This window comes from Protobothrops mucrosquamatus, unplaced genomic scaffold (assembly GCF_001527695.2).
Source record: "Protobothrops mucrosquamatus isolate PMUCROS unplaced genomic scaffold, P.Mucros_1.0 scaffold1945, whole genome shotgun sequence".
In the NCBI taxonomy this organism is placed as follows: Eukaryota; Metazoa; Chordata; class Lepidosauria; order Squamata; family Viperidae; genus Protobothrops; species Protobothrops mucrosquamatus.
In genome coordinates, this window is record NW_015388066.1 from 69819 (window position 1) to 83190 (window position 13372).

A 13372-nucleotide genomic window follows, 5' to 3' on the forward strand; every position below is an offset into this window, starting at 1 on the left:
TTTTTTTGTACAATGTTTTAATATGCTGTGAGCCGCCCTGAGTCCCATGGGGAGAAGGGCGGCATATAAATTTAAATATAAAATAAAAATAAAAATAAATTCTAGAAAGAGTACAGAGAAGAGCAACAAAGACGATCAGGGGGCTAGAGGCTAAAACATATAAGGAATGGTTGCTAGAATTGGGTATGTCTAGCCTACTGAAGAGAAGGACTAGGGGTGACATGACAGCAGTGTTCCAATATCTCAGGGGTTGCCATAAAGAAGAGGGAATCAAGCTATTCTCCAAAGCACCTGAAGGCAGGACAAGAAGCAATGGATGGAAATTATCTTGCCTTCTGGTGCTTTGGAAAATAGGTTGATTCCCTCTGTGGCAGCCTCAAATATTGGATCACTGTTATCATGTCACTCTGAGTCCTTCTTTTCTAATCAAGGAGAGAAGCAACCTAGAACTAAGGAGAAATTTCCTGACAGTTATAACAATTAATCAGTGGAACAACCTGCCTCCAGGTGCTGTGAATGCTCCAACACTGGAAGTTTTCAAGAAGAGATTGCACAGCCATTTGTCTGAAATGGTATAGGATTTCCTGCCTGAGCAGGGGGTTGGATTAGAGCAAGATACCACCTATACTATACCTGTGCATTTGGTTTTTCTTGCCTAAATGTAGAACCTTACTTTTTTCATCATTGAATTTGATTTTGTTAGATAGTGCCCAATGTTCAAGTCTATCAATACCCTCCTGTGTCCTAAGCCTATCTTCTGGAGAGTTGGCTATTCCTGTCAGCTTGGCGTCATCTGCAAATTTGATGAGTTCCCCATCTATCCCCTCATCCAAATCATTGACAAAGATGTTGAAGAGCACTGGGCCCAGAACAGAGCCCTGGGCATCCCACTACACATTTCCCTCCATGTAGATGCAGTTCCATTGAGGGTCACACACTGAGTATGGCCGGTCAGCCAGTTACGAATCCATCTGGTGGTGATGCTGTCTACCCCACATTTTTTATCATATCAAGTAGTAGGTTGTGGCCTACTTTATCAAATCCCTTACTGAAGTCCAAGTAAATTGTATCCATAGCATTCCTCTGGTCCACTAATTTAGTCACTTGATTAAAGAATGCAATTAGATTTATCTGGCATGATCTGTTTTTGACAAACCCATGTTGGCTTTTAGTAATAACTTTGCTTGCCTCTAGGTGTTCACTGATTCGTTGCTTGATTATCTTTGTTCTGTCCCCGTCTCACACACGCACCCAAACAGCCAGCCGAGGGTTAAATAAACTTCTCAAACACTCCACGCCACTGATAAGGAACTTGGCAGCAACTCCATAGCTGCCTGCCAAGAACTTTTTACTCCGATAACACAGACAAAAATACACACAGTTTGAATAGTCCAGTTTGTAATTAAATCCACAGCAAATAGGCGTTGTGTCTAAAGGTGCAAAGTGATTCGCCAGAGATTTAGTTTTGTCCGTCACAGAGTCTGAATGGCCACCACACTCTCTTTTATAGCCTGTGGGGTGGGGTCCAGTGACTCAGCTTAATCTCTGGCACGCCTCCTTTTCTGCTGCGCACGCTTGTCTCGCCTACGCTGGCGTAGGTCCAGCCACAACGTATCTTCGTCACTATCTGACGGCTCGGAAACACCTGGCTCCTGGCCAATCTCTTCTCCGTCGGGAGACACCTGAGGCATTGCCAGAGAGGAGGGTCCTGGAGAGAGAGGCCTGGTCATCTTCTCTCCTTCATGCTCGGAGCATTCTTCCTCCGATAAGATGGGCTCACAGGACGGAACCACAACAATCTTTTCCAGAATCTTCCCAGGTATTTAGGTCAGGCTGATAGGTCTGTAGTTTCCTGGATCCATTTTTTTTTCCTTTTTTGACGATGGGAACTACGTCAGTTTTTTTCCAGTCCTCTGGTAGTTCCCCAGTGCTCCAGGATCTTTGAAAGATATAGTTCAGTGGTTCTGAGATCACATCTGTCAGTTCCTTCAAAATCTTGAGGTGTAGTCCATCTGGTCCTGGTGATTTGAACTCGTCTAGGGTAGACATGTGCTTACTTACCATTTTCTTGCTTCTCTTAACTTCTGGTTTCTACTGTGCGGTAGTGATGAACATATTATTGCTAAAGTTTACAAAATATTATTGAATTTAAATCTGGAAAATGAACAAGTAAAACATTGTATGATTCAGTGGGCAAGGAATTTTGGGTATAATATAATGCTTGAACAATGGGAACATATGTGGAATAAAGGATTAAGATTTACATTAAATTATAATCTAAAAGAAAACTTTTACAAGATGATGCACCATTGATATTTAACACCAGACAAGTTATCAAAAATGTATAAAGGTATTTCAAATGAATGTTGGAAATGTAAAGGCAAAGAGGGGATGTTTTACCATTTATGGTGGATGTGTGATAAAGCAAGAAAATATGGAGTAGGATTCATATGTTAATACAGAAAATTCTTAAACTAAATATAGAAAGAAAACCAGAGACTCTTCTCTTGGGGCTAATGGACAAAGATCTGGAAAAAATATGGAACTTTAATGTTATATATGTTGACAGCAGCGAGATTACTCTACACTCAGAAATGGAAGACCACATCGATTCCTACAATGGAGGAATGGTTACAAAAACTGATGGAGCTAGCAGAGATGGCTAAACTGACTGTACTGATTAATGAAAAAAATACAAATACTTTTATTGCCATGTGGAAACCGCTTCTAGATTTTGTGCTTGAGGTGGGAAAAAAATGAAATGTTGATTGTGGGCTTTACCAATTAGATAGATTTGATGTTATTGAAATGGCTACTTTATATTATTTTGTAAAAGTAAAAAGTGGAGGTTTGAAGTCAGTGCTGGGATTCAACCAGTTCCACACCACTTTGGCAGAACCGTTAGCTAATTTTTGGTTGCCCAGGCCCAGAATAGACTTCCGGAAGCGGCATCCACACAGAGAACTGGTTGTTCACCTATCTGAATCCCACCACTGTTTGAAGTTGTGCACCAAAGGAAGTCGGAAGTCAATGCCTTTCCCCCCCTTTTTTTTCTGCCTTACCTCACTTCTCTACTCCCTTTTCCCTTCCCCATCCTTCCCACTATTTACTTTGTATTTCGATTGTATCATATATTATGAACTAATAAAACTTTTTTTTTTAAAAAAAACCTTGTGTTTCTAATCTGTTTTTTTATGGTACTGTTTTTGATAGGTTGAACTGTTTTTTTTCCCCCTTTGTGTAAAGACGGATGCAAAAAACAAGTAAAGTAGTTCTGCTTTCTCCCTCTTGCTTATCACCTTCTTGCCACTTTCTCCCACTAGATTAGGATAGCCCTGACTCTGCTGGCCATTCATATGGCCATGATGACCTGGTGATATGCCCAGGCCTGAGATCATGAGTGTATTAAGGGCCCCATTTCTTGGCTACATTAGCACCTATGGCAATACTTTTACCGAGTAACCCTGTCTTCATTCTGTATTGCTAAATTGTTTAATTGTTTTATGTTCTTACGATATATGCAAAGAGATGAATGGCTACAGAAATTAAATACAAAAATAAGAAGACTGAGATGTAATAAAAAGCAGAAACATGTAATGATTGTAACTCAGCAAAGTCAAACAATCATATTGGCCATGGGTGCAATGGTATGTGTGAAAGATCTTGAGAGATGGAGCAAATAGATGTTGCCTACGGAAAAGTCACATAATAGGGAGCATAACCCATATGTGGATAGAAGGCAGGGCAAGAGACTCAGAATTCCTTGATTTGTAAAGGAGACAACAGGACTTTTTTAATAAAACATATAAGGAAAGGTTGATGGAATTGGGTATGTCTCGTTTAATAAAGAGAAGGACAAGGGGGACATGATAGCAGTGTTCCAATATCTCAGGGGCTGCCACAAAGAAGAGGGAGTCAAGCTATTTTCCAAAGCGCCTGAAGGCAGGACGAGAAGCAAAGGATGGAAACTGATCAAGGAGAAAAGCAACTTAGAACTAAGGAGAAACTTCCTGACAGTTAGAACAATTAACCAATGGAACAACCTGCCTCCAGAAGCGATGAATGCTCCAACACTGGAAGTTTTTAAGAAGAGACTGGACAGCCATTTGTCTGAAATGGTGTAGGGTTCCTGCCTGAGCAGGGGGTTGGACTAGATGACCTCCAAGGTCCCTTCCAACTTTATTATTATTATTATTATTATTATTATTATTATTATTATTATTTTATTATTATTATTATTATTATTATTATTATTATTATTGTTGTTGTTGTTGTTATTATTATTATTATTATTATTATTATTATTATTATTATTATTATTATTATTATTATTATTATTATTATTATTATTATTTTCAGTTTTGCAAGATTGATGTCAGTCCTACCAGGTAAATTAGACAGAAAACATGAACACATAAACTAATTCTATTTTATTGTAAAACTACATTAACAACATCTTGCATTCCTAAAGTATAATGTTGTAGGCTTCTAGTTTTTAAATTTGTTTGGGATGAAGATCCATGCAAATCAGGTGTGCTACTGTCTGAGATTCTCCAGCCAGGATTTCAGCTATTATACTAGCCATGACTCCAAGGCAAGGAAAGAGAGATGGAAATGAACATCTTGGACAACTTGATGATATCTGAATGCTTTGTTCCATACGTAGCTGGTGTGAGCTCTGCTTAAGGAATCAAGTATAAGCGGCAAGTATTGCTGATATAATGCCTTACTCCAGTGGTGGTGGTGGGAGAAGAATTTTTTCTGGTTCAGTTTTCCAACTGGGAAGCAGACCTTCAGCTCAGACAGAAGAATTGATACCAGACGAAGCAAGCTGCCAGAAAGTAGATTTTATTGCAGAAACCGGACGAAGTAGTGGCACAGCGGTGGTTTCTGGACTAGCTAGTGATTTTCCAAGCTGAGTGTATTAAGGGCCCCAGCTTTTATACCCCTGGGGTTATTAAAATTATGATTTAGACTTTGTAAAGGTATTTGTTCCCCTTATTTTCCTTAGTTTGTGTTTGTTTAGACCGGGAAAAGTTAATCTTGTCCTAAGGAGATGGTTTTATTCATGTAAATGGGTTTCTATATGTGTTTTGTGTTAATATTGTTAACATTACGTTATTCCTATCTAGTGGGATTGATGGGATTGATTGTTTATACGAGGCACGTGTTTGTGGTGTGGGAAGTCAGCCCTTCAGAGAAGGAAATATTAAAAGGGCAGGAAAATATATTTCCTCAAAGGATCTTGAAGAGGCAGAAAAATATGCCCAGTTTTTTTTAATAGCCCCAGGTCTCCCTCCCCCAAGCAGAAGCCAGCTCTGTACAAATGCAGATGTAAACCATCAGGACGGTTGAAGCTAGGAGGTTAAGAAGACAAAGACACCTAAAATCTGCATGCCTCACCCAAACTCTAAGAGTCATTAGCCCCAGCCCCAGGGAAGCAGGATAATAGGATTAACCCATCACCATCAGAATACCAGAAAAGCACACTCATACTCATGTCAAAGTTCATGTCACAGGAACCACTCCAAACAAAAGGCTCCAGAGGGTATAAAAACCCTCCATGTGCTCAGCCCTTTTTTCTCTCTTTTCTGCCAGAACCATCTTCCTGTCTGGCTCTCCTCTTCAATAAACTGCAACCTTCTTTCTAAAGCAGTCACCGTGTTGTTTATCCCCGGCTTGGACTGAACCATGATGAAGACTTTTCCTTCAACAATTTGGCACCCCAGATGGGACTCCAAGCTAACCTCCCCAATGGATTGAGACTGGTAAGCCCCATCTTGCCGGCAGCAGACCCCTTATGTCTGTGGATGGGTTTCCCAGGCCCTGCCCATGTGGAGCCAGGGTAGTAAAGGGAGTTTTGGGTTTGAGCTCAAGGGCTGACTTCCCACAGTGGTTTCTTGCCCTCAGGGTGTTTCTTTTGACTAAATGGTTCTTGGCTGTCAGCCCAGAATTGCTCAGGGCAGGGGGAGGAGAGTGAGAGAAGAGAACAAAAACCTCTTCCTTGGTATTTTAAAATTCGGCTTGGCTTATCCCTTAAAAGAAAGAATAATGGTCGTTTCCTCGAGGCATTCCCCACCCTTCCTGGGTGCGTCTGCATCCGTGATGGCTAGTTTATAGGTCTGGGCTTCTTTTGTGATTATTTCTATTATATCTTTTGACAAGTTTCATTTTGTATCATTTTCTAAAGAAAATGATATCCTGTTTCAGGTTTTGGACTGATTCTAATTTCTAATGTATGTCGGTCGGATGCTGTTGGCTAGCAATCTATCAGTGGGATTCAAATACCTTAACTTCTGGTTCTCTGCATGGATGGAGGCCTGGACCTCCGAGACCTAGAATGGACTTCCAAAAGTGACATCAATGCATTTCCTGTGGGCCATTCTAGGCCTGAGAGGCCTCCTCCAGGCCTCCAAGGCCTAGAACAGACTTCCGGAAGTGACGTCAATGCACTTCCAGTGGGCCATTCTAGGCCTGGGAGACCTCCTCCAGGCCTCTAAGGCCTAGAACAGACTTCCAGAAGTGGCATAGGTATTCAGCTGGTTCTCTGAACTCAACAAAATTTAGCTACTGGTTCTACCAAACCGATGCAAACTGGCTGAATCCCACCACTGCCTTCCTCACTACCCAGGACTTTTTTTCTTTTTTTAATAAATTTTTTTATTAATTTGTTTTTCATCAACATATGTTAATTTTTCCAATCAACAAGTTGTCTGGAGTTGCTATGCTAATACATGTTCAATTCCTAATCCTTCATTCTTTTCTCTAACCAAGAATAAAATAAATTCCAAATTTGATAGTAGTCTGTATCTTCTTTATCTTTCAACCTCATAGTTAATCTGTCCATCTCTGCACATTCCAGTATTTTCCTGATTATTTCTTCCTCTGATGGCAGTCCTTCATTCTTCTAGTATTGTGCAAAAATTATTCTCGCTGCTGTAGTGATGTGTAAAATTAAATATAATTTCTGCTTATTAGTCTTTTCAGGCATAATACCTAGTAAAAAAAGTTCAGGTTTAAAATCCACTTGTTCGCCCAATATTTTTTCTAACCACATATGTATATTTTTTCAATAGGCCTTTGCCTTACCACATGTCCACCAAATGTGGTAATATGTGCCTATGTTATGTTTACATTTCCAACATCTATCTGACATATTTTTAAACATTTTTGCTAATCTTGCTGGTGGGAGGTGCCATCTATAAAACATTTTATACAGATTTTCTTTGTATGAAGTTGACATTGTTAATTTATAGTTTCTCTCCCATAACATTTGCCATTTTTCTAATTCTATATTATAACCAAAAATTTTTGCCCATCTTATCATTGTTTCTTTCACTTGTTCACTTTCCATATCTAAAATTAACAAAAAGTTATACATTTTCTTAATTAATTTCTCATCTGAGGTTAACAAAATCTTATCAAACACAGTTTGATCCTTGTAAAATCCATACATTTTTACATCTTTTTCATATCTACTTTGTATCTGTAAATGTGCCCACCAGGACAGGTTAATTCCCTGAATTTCCAATTCTTGTTTAGATTTTAATTTCCTATCAATATCTAAAATATCTTTATATGTCCATATTTTTTCAAAGTCTACCAGGTTCGGATGTATAAATGCCTCCATCGTTGATAACCACCCTGGAATTTTTGAATATATTTTAGCTTTAATTTTTTCCCATACTGTTAACAAGGCATTTCTTATAAAATGATTTTGAAAGTACTTATGGACTCTGTTTTTCCCGTACCATAAGAAAGCATGCCACCCCAATTGTAAATCATGTCCCTCTAAATACAATAACCTTTTATTTCTGAGTGTTATCCACTTTTTCACCCATGTTAACACAGATGCTTGATAATACAACGTCCATTCCGACAACCCAAAACCTCCATTTTCCTTAGCATCTTGTAATGTTTTCATCGTAATTCTAGCTTTTTTCTCCTGCCAAATAAAGTTCAAAACCAACGAATTTAAATCTTGAAAGAATTTTCTCTCAAGTTTTATCGGAATCATTTGAAATAGAAATAAAATCTTCGGCAACACATTCATTTTTACTGTGCCAATTCTTCCTAATATTGACAGCTGGAGATTTTTCCATCTTTCCAAGTCTAGCTTTACTTGCTTCAATAATTTTATATAATTGTCTTCTTTTATTGACGAACACTTAGCTGAAAGATGAATACCTAAATATTTAACTTTTTTCACTATTTGTACCTCTGTTTTCTCTAGTAATTGCTTTTTTGTTTATTTGTGAGGTTCTTTACCATTACTTTAGTTTTTTCTTTATTTATTTTTAGTCCTGCCATTTCTCCATATTCTTCTATCTTTCCCCATAGTTTAGGAATCATCTCTAAAGGTTCTTCCAAGATAAATACTAGATCATCAGCAAATGCTTGTAACTTATATGTTTCATCTTTTATTTTCAATCCTTTAATTTCTGTATCCTGTCTTATCCTTCTATTTAGAACATCCAAAATAAAGATAAATAACAATGGAGATAATGGACACCCTTGTCTCGTGCCTTTTCTTATCTCAAAGCTCTCAGTATAATCTCCATTCACTATCACTTTTGCTGTCTGGTTACTATATATTGTTTTTATCATATTTACTATCCAGGACTTTAACCTCATTACCCTGATGTTGGTAAATTGATCCAGTCTTATAATCAGAAATGTCAATTTCTAGGCCATCATAACAGGATCTGGGTCGCTCAGAAATTCAGGTCCACCAAGACAAAACCAAAAGGTTATCATGATCCTCATATTGAGGGCAACACACACTTGTTCTGGTTTTTCTCAGCAAGCATGTGAGCTGAACCTCAAGGACATTAGCATCCCTCATGATCAGATCACATTCCATATACCAGGAAGCTTTCTGTTATCACTCATGTTCTATATAGTTCATATCATTCATATCCAACTGGTTTTCAGGAGCCATTTGGGGAATTTTCCAGAAGCCTGGCATGTCCTTCATTTACCAGTAGTACCTATTGAATTATCAAAGAATTCTGGGAGAGGAATTGCCAGAAAAGACAGCTGGAGCAATACTAGTAAAAATCTTCTCTTTTGGGGAAGGTTGCAGAGAAAATGATTAGGTTGTAACAACAGGAGATTTTTAGATAAAGCCTATATTTGGATCAGGTCTAGGTTTAGGTCTAAGTATAGGATGAAAAATGTTTTGGTTGGCACACCTTTTCATGTTCTGTTAATTCTGTCAACATCATTTCATCCCTTCAAGCATGTCAGCATAATTTTGGATTATCTATGAAGTTTGCTCTGGCTGGTTAACATGAAGCCTGTAGGAGAAATTTATTAAAACTCAAAAAGGTACTAAGACTAAATGGAAAATGATATGTTTTCTTGGCACCCAAAGAAAACAAAGGGAAAGCATAACAAACTTACTTAGCATATTTTTTCATATACAACTTCCTAGTCTTTCATAGACTTGGTTCAGTAAGCTGTGTGAGGCCAGCAACAGGTTGATAGACAATGCAGAATAAAAGGAATCAAAACATTATATTAAGTGAAAAGGCACAAAGTAAACATTTGCATTTACCACATTGAATAACTATTCTATAATTAGTCTTATGCTTTTTATGGAAATTTATATGTTTAAGCCTGTATGGGAATAGCACACAGTTTGTAAGGCTGTGGATGCACTGTGACCTTTGCAATAGATGCTTCACTGAGTTCTTTCACTCCTTCAGGCAACCGGAAGCTGAAGGCCCTCAACAGTCTGGTCAGAAAGATGAAGGTCTCAATTCTTGCCAGCTCCTGTCCCACACATGCACGCCGACCTATAGATGAGACAAGGAGGAGAGAACCAATCAAGAACAAAGGAGAAATTTCCTAACAGTAAGAACAATTGATCAGTGGAATGACTTACCTCTGGAGGTTATGGGTGCTCCAAGACTGGAGGTTTTTAAGAAGAGATTTGACCATCATTTGTTTGAAATGGTATAACTCTGTTATTCTGATATTCTGATCTCCAAATTGTATCCCGATCGCTTCTAGCAAGTTCAATTCCTACAGTTATTTTCTCAGTTTTCCTCTGTTTGTGAACACCTCTTAATGCATGATTTTAACAGAAATTATACTATATGGTAGATCATTTCAAAGGCCACACTATACACCCATGACAAAACTGAGGTGGTATGTTTTTCTAGAGATGGGCCTACAAGAGGGAAGTCAACTTCTCACCATTAAGCACAGCCAATTGAAATCCATCCGATGGTGGCACTGTGTATCACATATTTTTCTATCTTATCAATCAGTAGACTGTAGTCTACTTTATCAAATGCCTTCCTGAAGTCCAAGCATATTATGTTTACAGCATTTCACTGGTCCACTAATTTAATCACTTTAGGAAAGAAGGCAATAAGGTTTGCCTGACACAATTTGTTTTTAAAAAACAGATAATGGCTTAAAGTGACCACCCTCTTCATTTCTAGGTGGTCGCTTATTCTCCACCTGATTATCTTTTCCAGGATTTTCCTAGGTACGGATGTCAAGTTGATAGGCCTATAATTTCCTCGATCCATGTTTTTTCCTTTTTGTAGATTGGTACCACATCAGCTCTTTTCCAGTCCTTTGCTAGTTCCTCTGTGCTACAGGAACTTTGAAAGATTTCATTCAGAGGCTTTGAGGTTACATCTGCCAGCTCCTTCAGAAACTGAGATGCAGACCATCTGGTCCAGGTGATGGGTACTCATCCAGGGTGGATAGGTGTTCTCTTACTACGTCCTTGCCTGCCTTGATTTGTGTACCTGTTCTATCTATCTCCCTCAGTGTTGCTTTGCTTGGACTATTTTCTCCTTTTGCATAAAAACATATGCAAAGAAGGACTTAATCAGTTTTGCTTCCTTCCTGTGGCCTGTCATTTTCTTGCCTTTGACTTCCTTTACTAGACCCATCATTTCCTTGAATTTCTTCTTGTTTCTTACATATTGAAATAAGATTTTTGTTGTTGTTGTTGTTATTGTTGTTAATTTTAGTATTAGTTGCCAGTTGTGGTTCACTTTGGGTCTTAGCTTTCCTATGAGTTATAACAGTGGTGGCGAACCTATGGCACGGGTGCCAGAGGTGGCACTCAGAGCCCTCTCTGTGGGCACGCGTGCCGTTGCCCCATTCCTAGGCCTTCAGCTGGGTTTTATCAAACCTTTTCACTTTAGGTCTCCACCGCCATGTGCAAAAAAAAAAAAAGTTCAATCAGTCAATTTCAATTTCTCGCGGGGAAAAAAAAGATCTTGCAAAGTTGGAATTGATTGATTGAACTTTTTAGTCCCACCCAGTTTGCCGTTACCACTGTGGCCATGCCCACCCAATTGGCCACGCCCAGCCAATGGACCACACCCAGACAATGGGCCACACCCACCCGGCACTCGATGATGCGTAAGTGGGTTTTGGGTTGCAGTTTGGGCACTCGGTCTCTAAAAGGTTCGCCATCACTGAGTTATAAGCTGCTTTGGGCTCATGGACATACCTATTCCAAAGGACAGAAACTCTTCTCGTTCAATGAACTTCCCATCCTTATCTAAAAAGTGATTTGGATTGAATTCCTCAGGGGTCTCCCATTGTTCAGGGTCAAGAAGAACAGAACGCAGGTCTGCAAGAACATAGCTCCCCTGTAAAAAAAAAAAAAAAGAGAGAGAGAGAGAGAGAGAGAGCGAGCGAGAGAGAGAGAGAGAGAGAGAGAGACAGAGACAGAGAGAGAGAGAGAGAGAGAGAGAGAGAGAGTCAGTTTGGTCAGTTTGCCTACCGACCAAATCGCTCTATGGAGGATACTATTTCTTCCATTCTCCATCTGAGCTTGAAGCACTTAGAGGAAAGAAATACTCATGTGCGTTTGTTGTTTGTCGACTTCAGTTCGGCGTTTAACACAATCATTGCTCAGCATCTAGTAGACAACTAGGCCTTTTAGGCTTAAACACCCCTTTGTGCAACTGGATTCTTGATTTTCTTACCAACCGCCCCAATATGTGCGAGTTGGAACAAATACCTCTAATACCATTTTCTTGAGCACAGGTTCTCCTCAGGGCTGCGTCCTAAGTCTGCTGCTGTTCACCCTGTTGACCCATGACTGTTGTGCTAGGTTTGCCACTAACCATATTGTGAAGTTCGCAGAAGATACAACAGTAGTGGGCCTTATTTATGATAACAATGTGGAAGCTTACCACAAGGATGTTGAGGGGTTGGTGAACTGGTGTAAGGAAAACAACCTAGTTTTAAATACCAGAAAAACCAAAGAGATCATTGCCGATTTCAGAAAAGGCAGGCACAGCCACACTTCTCTATGCATTAATGATTCACCTGTGGAGATGGCTACCAGCATCAAATTCCTGGGTGGGCAGCTAACGTGTAGGCTGGCTTGGTCGCTCAACAGTGAGACACTGGTGAAGCGGGCACAGCAGCGCCTGTATTTTCTGTATCGCATGAGAAAAGCACATCTTCCTTCTCCTATCCTTACCACTTTCTACAGGGGGACAATCGAGAGCATCCTGTTATACAGCATCACAGTCTGATTTGGAAGCATCACTGCTTCAGACAGGAAGGCGATGCAGAGAGTGGTGAGGATGGCCGAAAAGATCATTGGCAGTTCCCTCCCTCCCATCCAGGACATAGCACAGAAGCGCGGCTTGAGCAGGGTCCGTAAGATTATCTGGGACACTACACATCCTCTTCATGACCTGTTTTCCTTGTTACCTTCTGGGAGGAGGCTTCGTGGTATCTGTAGCAGAAGATCCAGATTCAGCCATAGTTTCATTCCATACAGCATTAACCTTGTGAACTCTCAAGCTTCCTCCTTCCGTTATATATTCAAGATGGACAGTATTTAATATTTATTTGTTATGTATATGTAGGGGTATGGGTCTATACATATGTTATATATAGTATGCTTAGGCATGTGTCATGTATGTGTTTCGCTTTGAGAGCGGGCAACTAAATTTCTGTCAACGCTGCTAACATTGGATGTTCTTGCTTTGACAAAATATGAAGAGGCAGACACTCTCTGTATAAGCTGTGTGCTGCTTTTAGAGTTAAATTAAATGATGCTGGGAGGGGAGGAGAAAGAATGTGTGTGGGGATTAATTAAGATAAGAAACTGCGGCTACAGAATGGAAGGGAAACTTTGCCCTTCAAACTGATTGGAGAACGTGATTTATGACAGCTCCCTTGAGGAGCACTCGGAGGCTTCAACTGGTCCAGAATGCGGCCGCGCGGGCGGTGTTGGGAGGGACTCGTCGCTCCCATGTAACACCGTTGCTGCGCGAGCTGCACTGGCTGCCGGTGGCTTTCCGGGTGCGCTTCAAGGTGTTGGTTATCACCTTCAAAGCGCTCCATGGCATCGGACCTGGATATCTCCGAGACC

General features: G+C 39.9%; 1 protein-coding gene across 1 annotated transcript in view; it reads right to left on the minus strand.

Annotated features, from left to right (window-relative positions):
- Positions 1-9500: 9500 nt before the first annotated feature.
- LOC107294446 (cytochrome P450 2J2-like) overlaps positions 9501-13372 on the minus strand; it is a 24098-nt gene continuing 20226 nt past the window's right edge. Inside the window, exons 8-9 of the mRNA XM_015823677.2 lie at positions 11486-11627; positions 9501-9800 (exon numbers count right to left, since the gene is read on the minus strand). Coding sequence (XP_015679163.2) covers positions 9616-9800; positions 11486-11627 — 327 coding nt within the window. The 3' untranslated portion in view covers positions 9501-9615. The remainder of the gene's footprint in view (positions 9801-11485; positions 11628-13372) is intronic.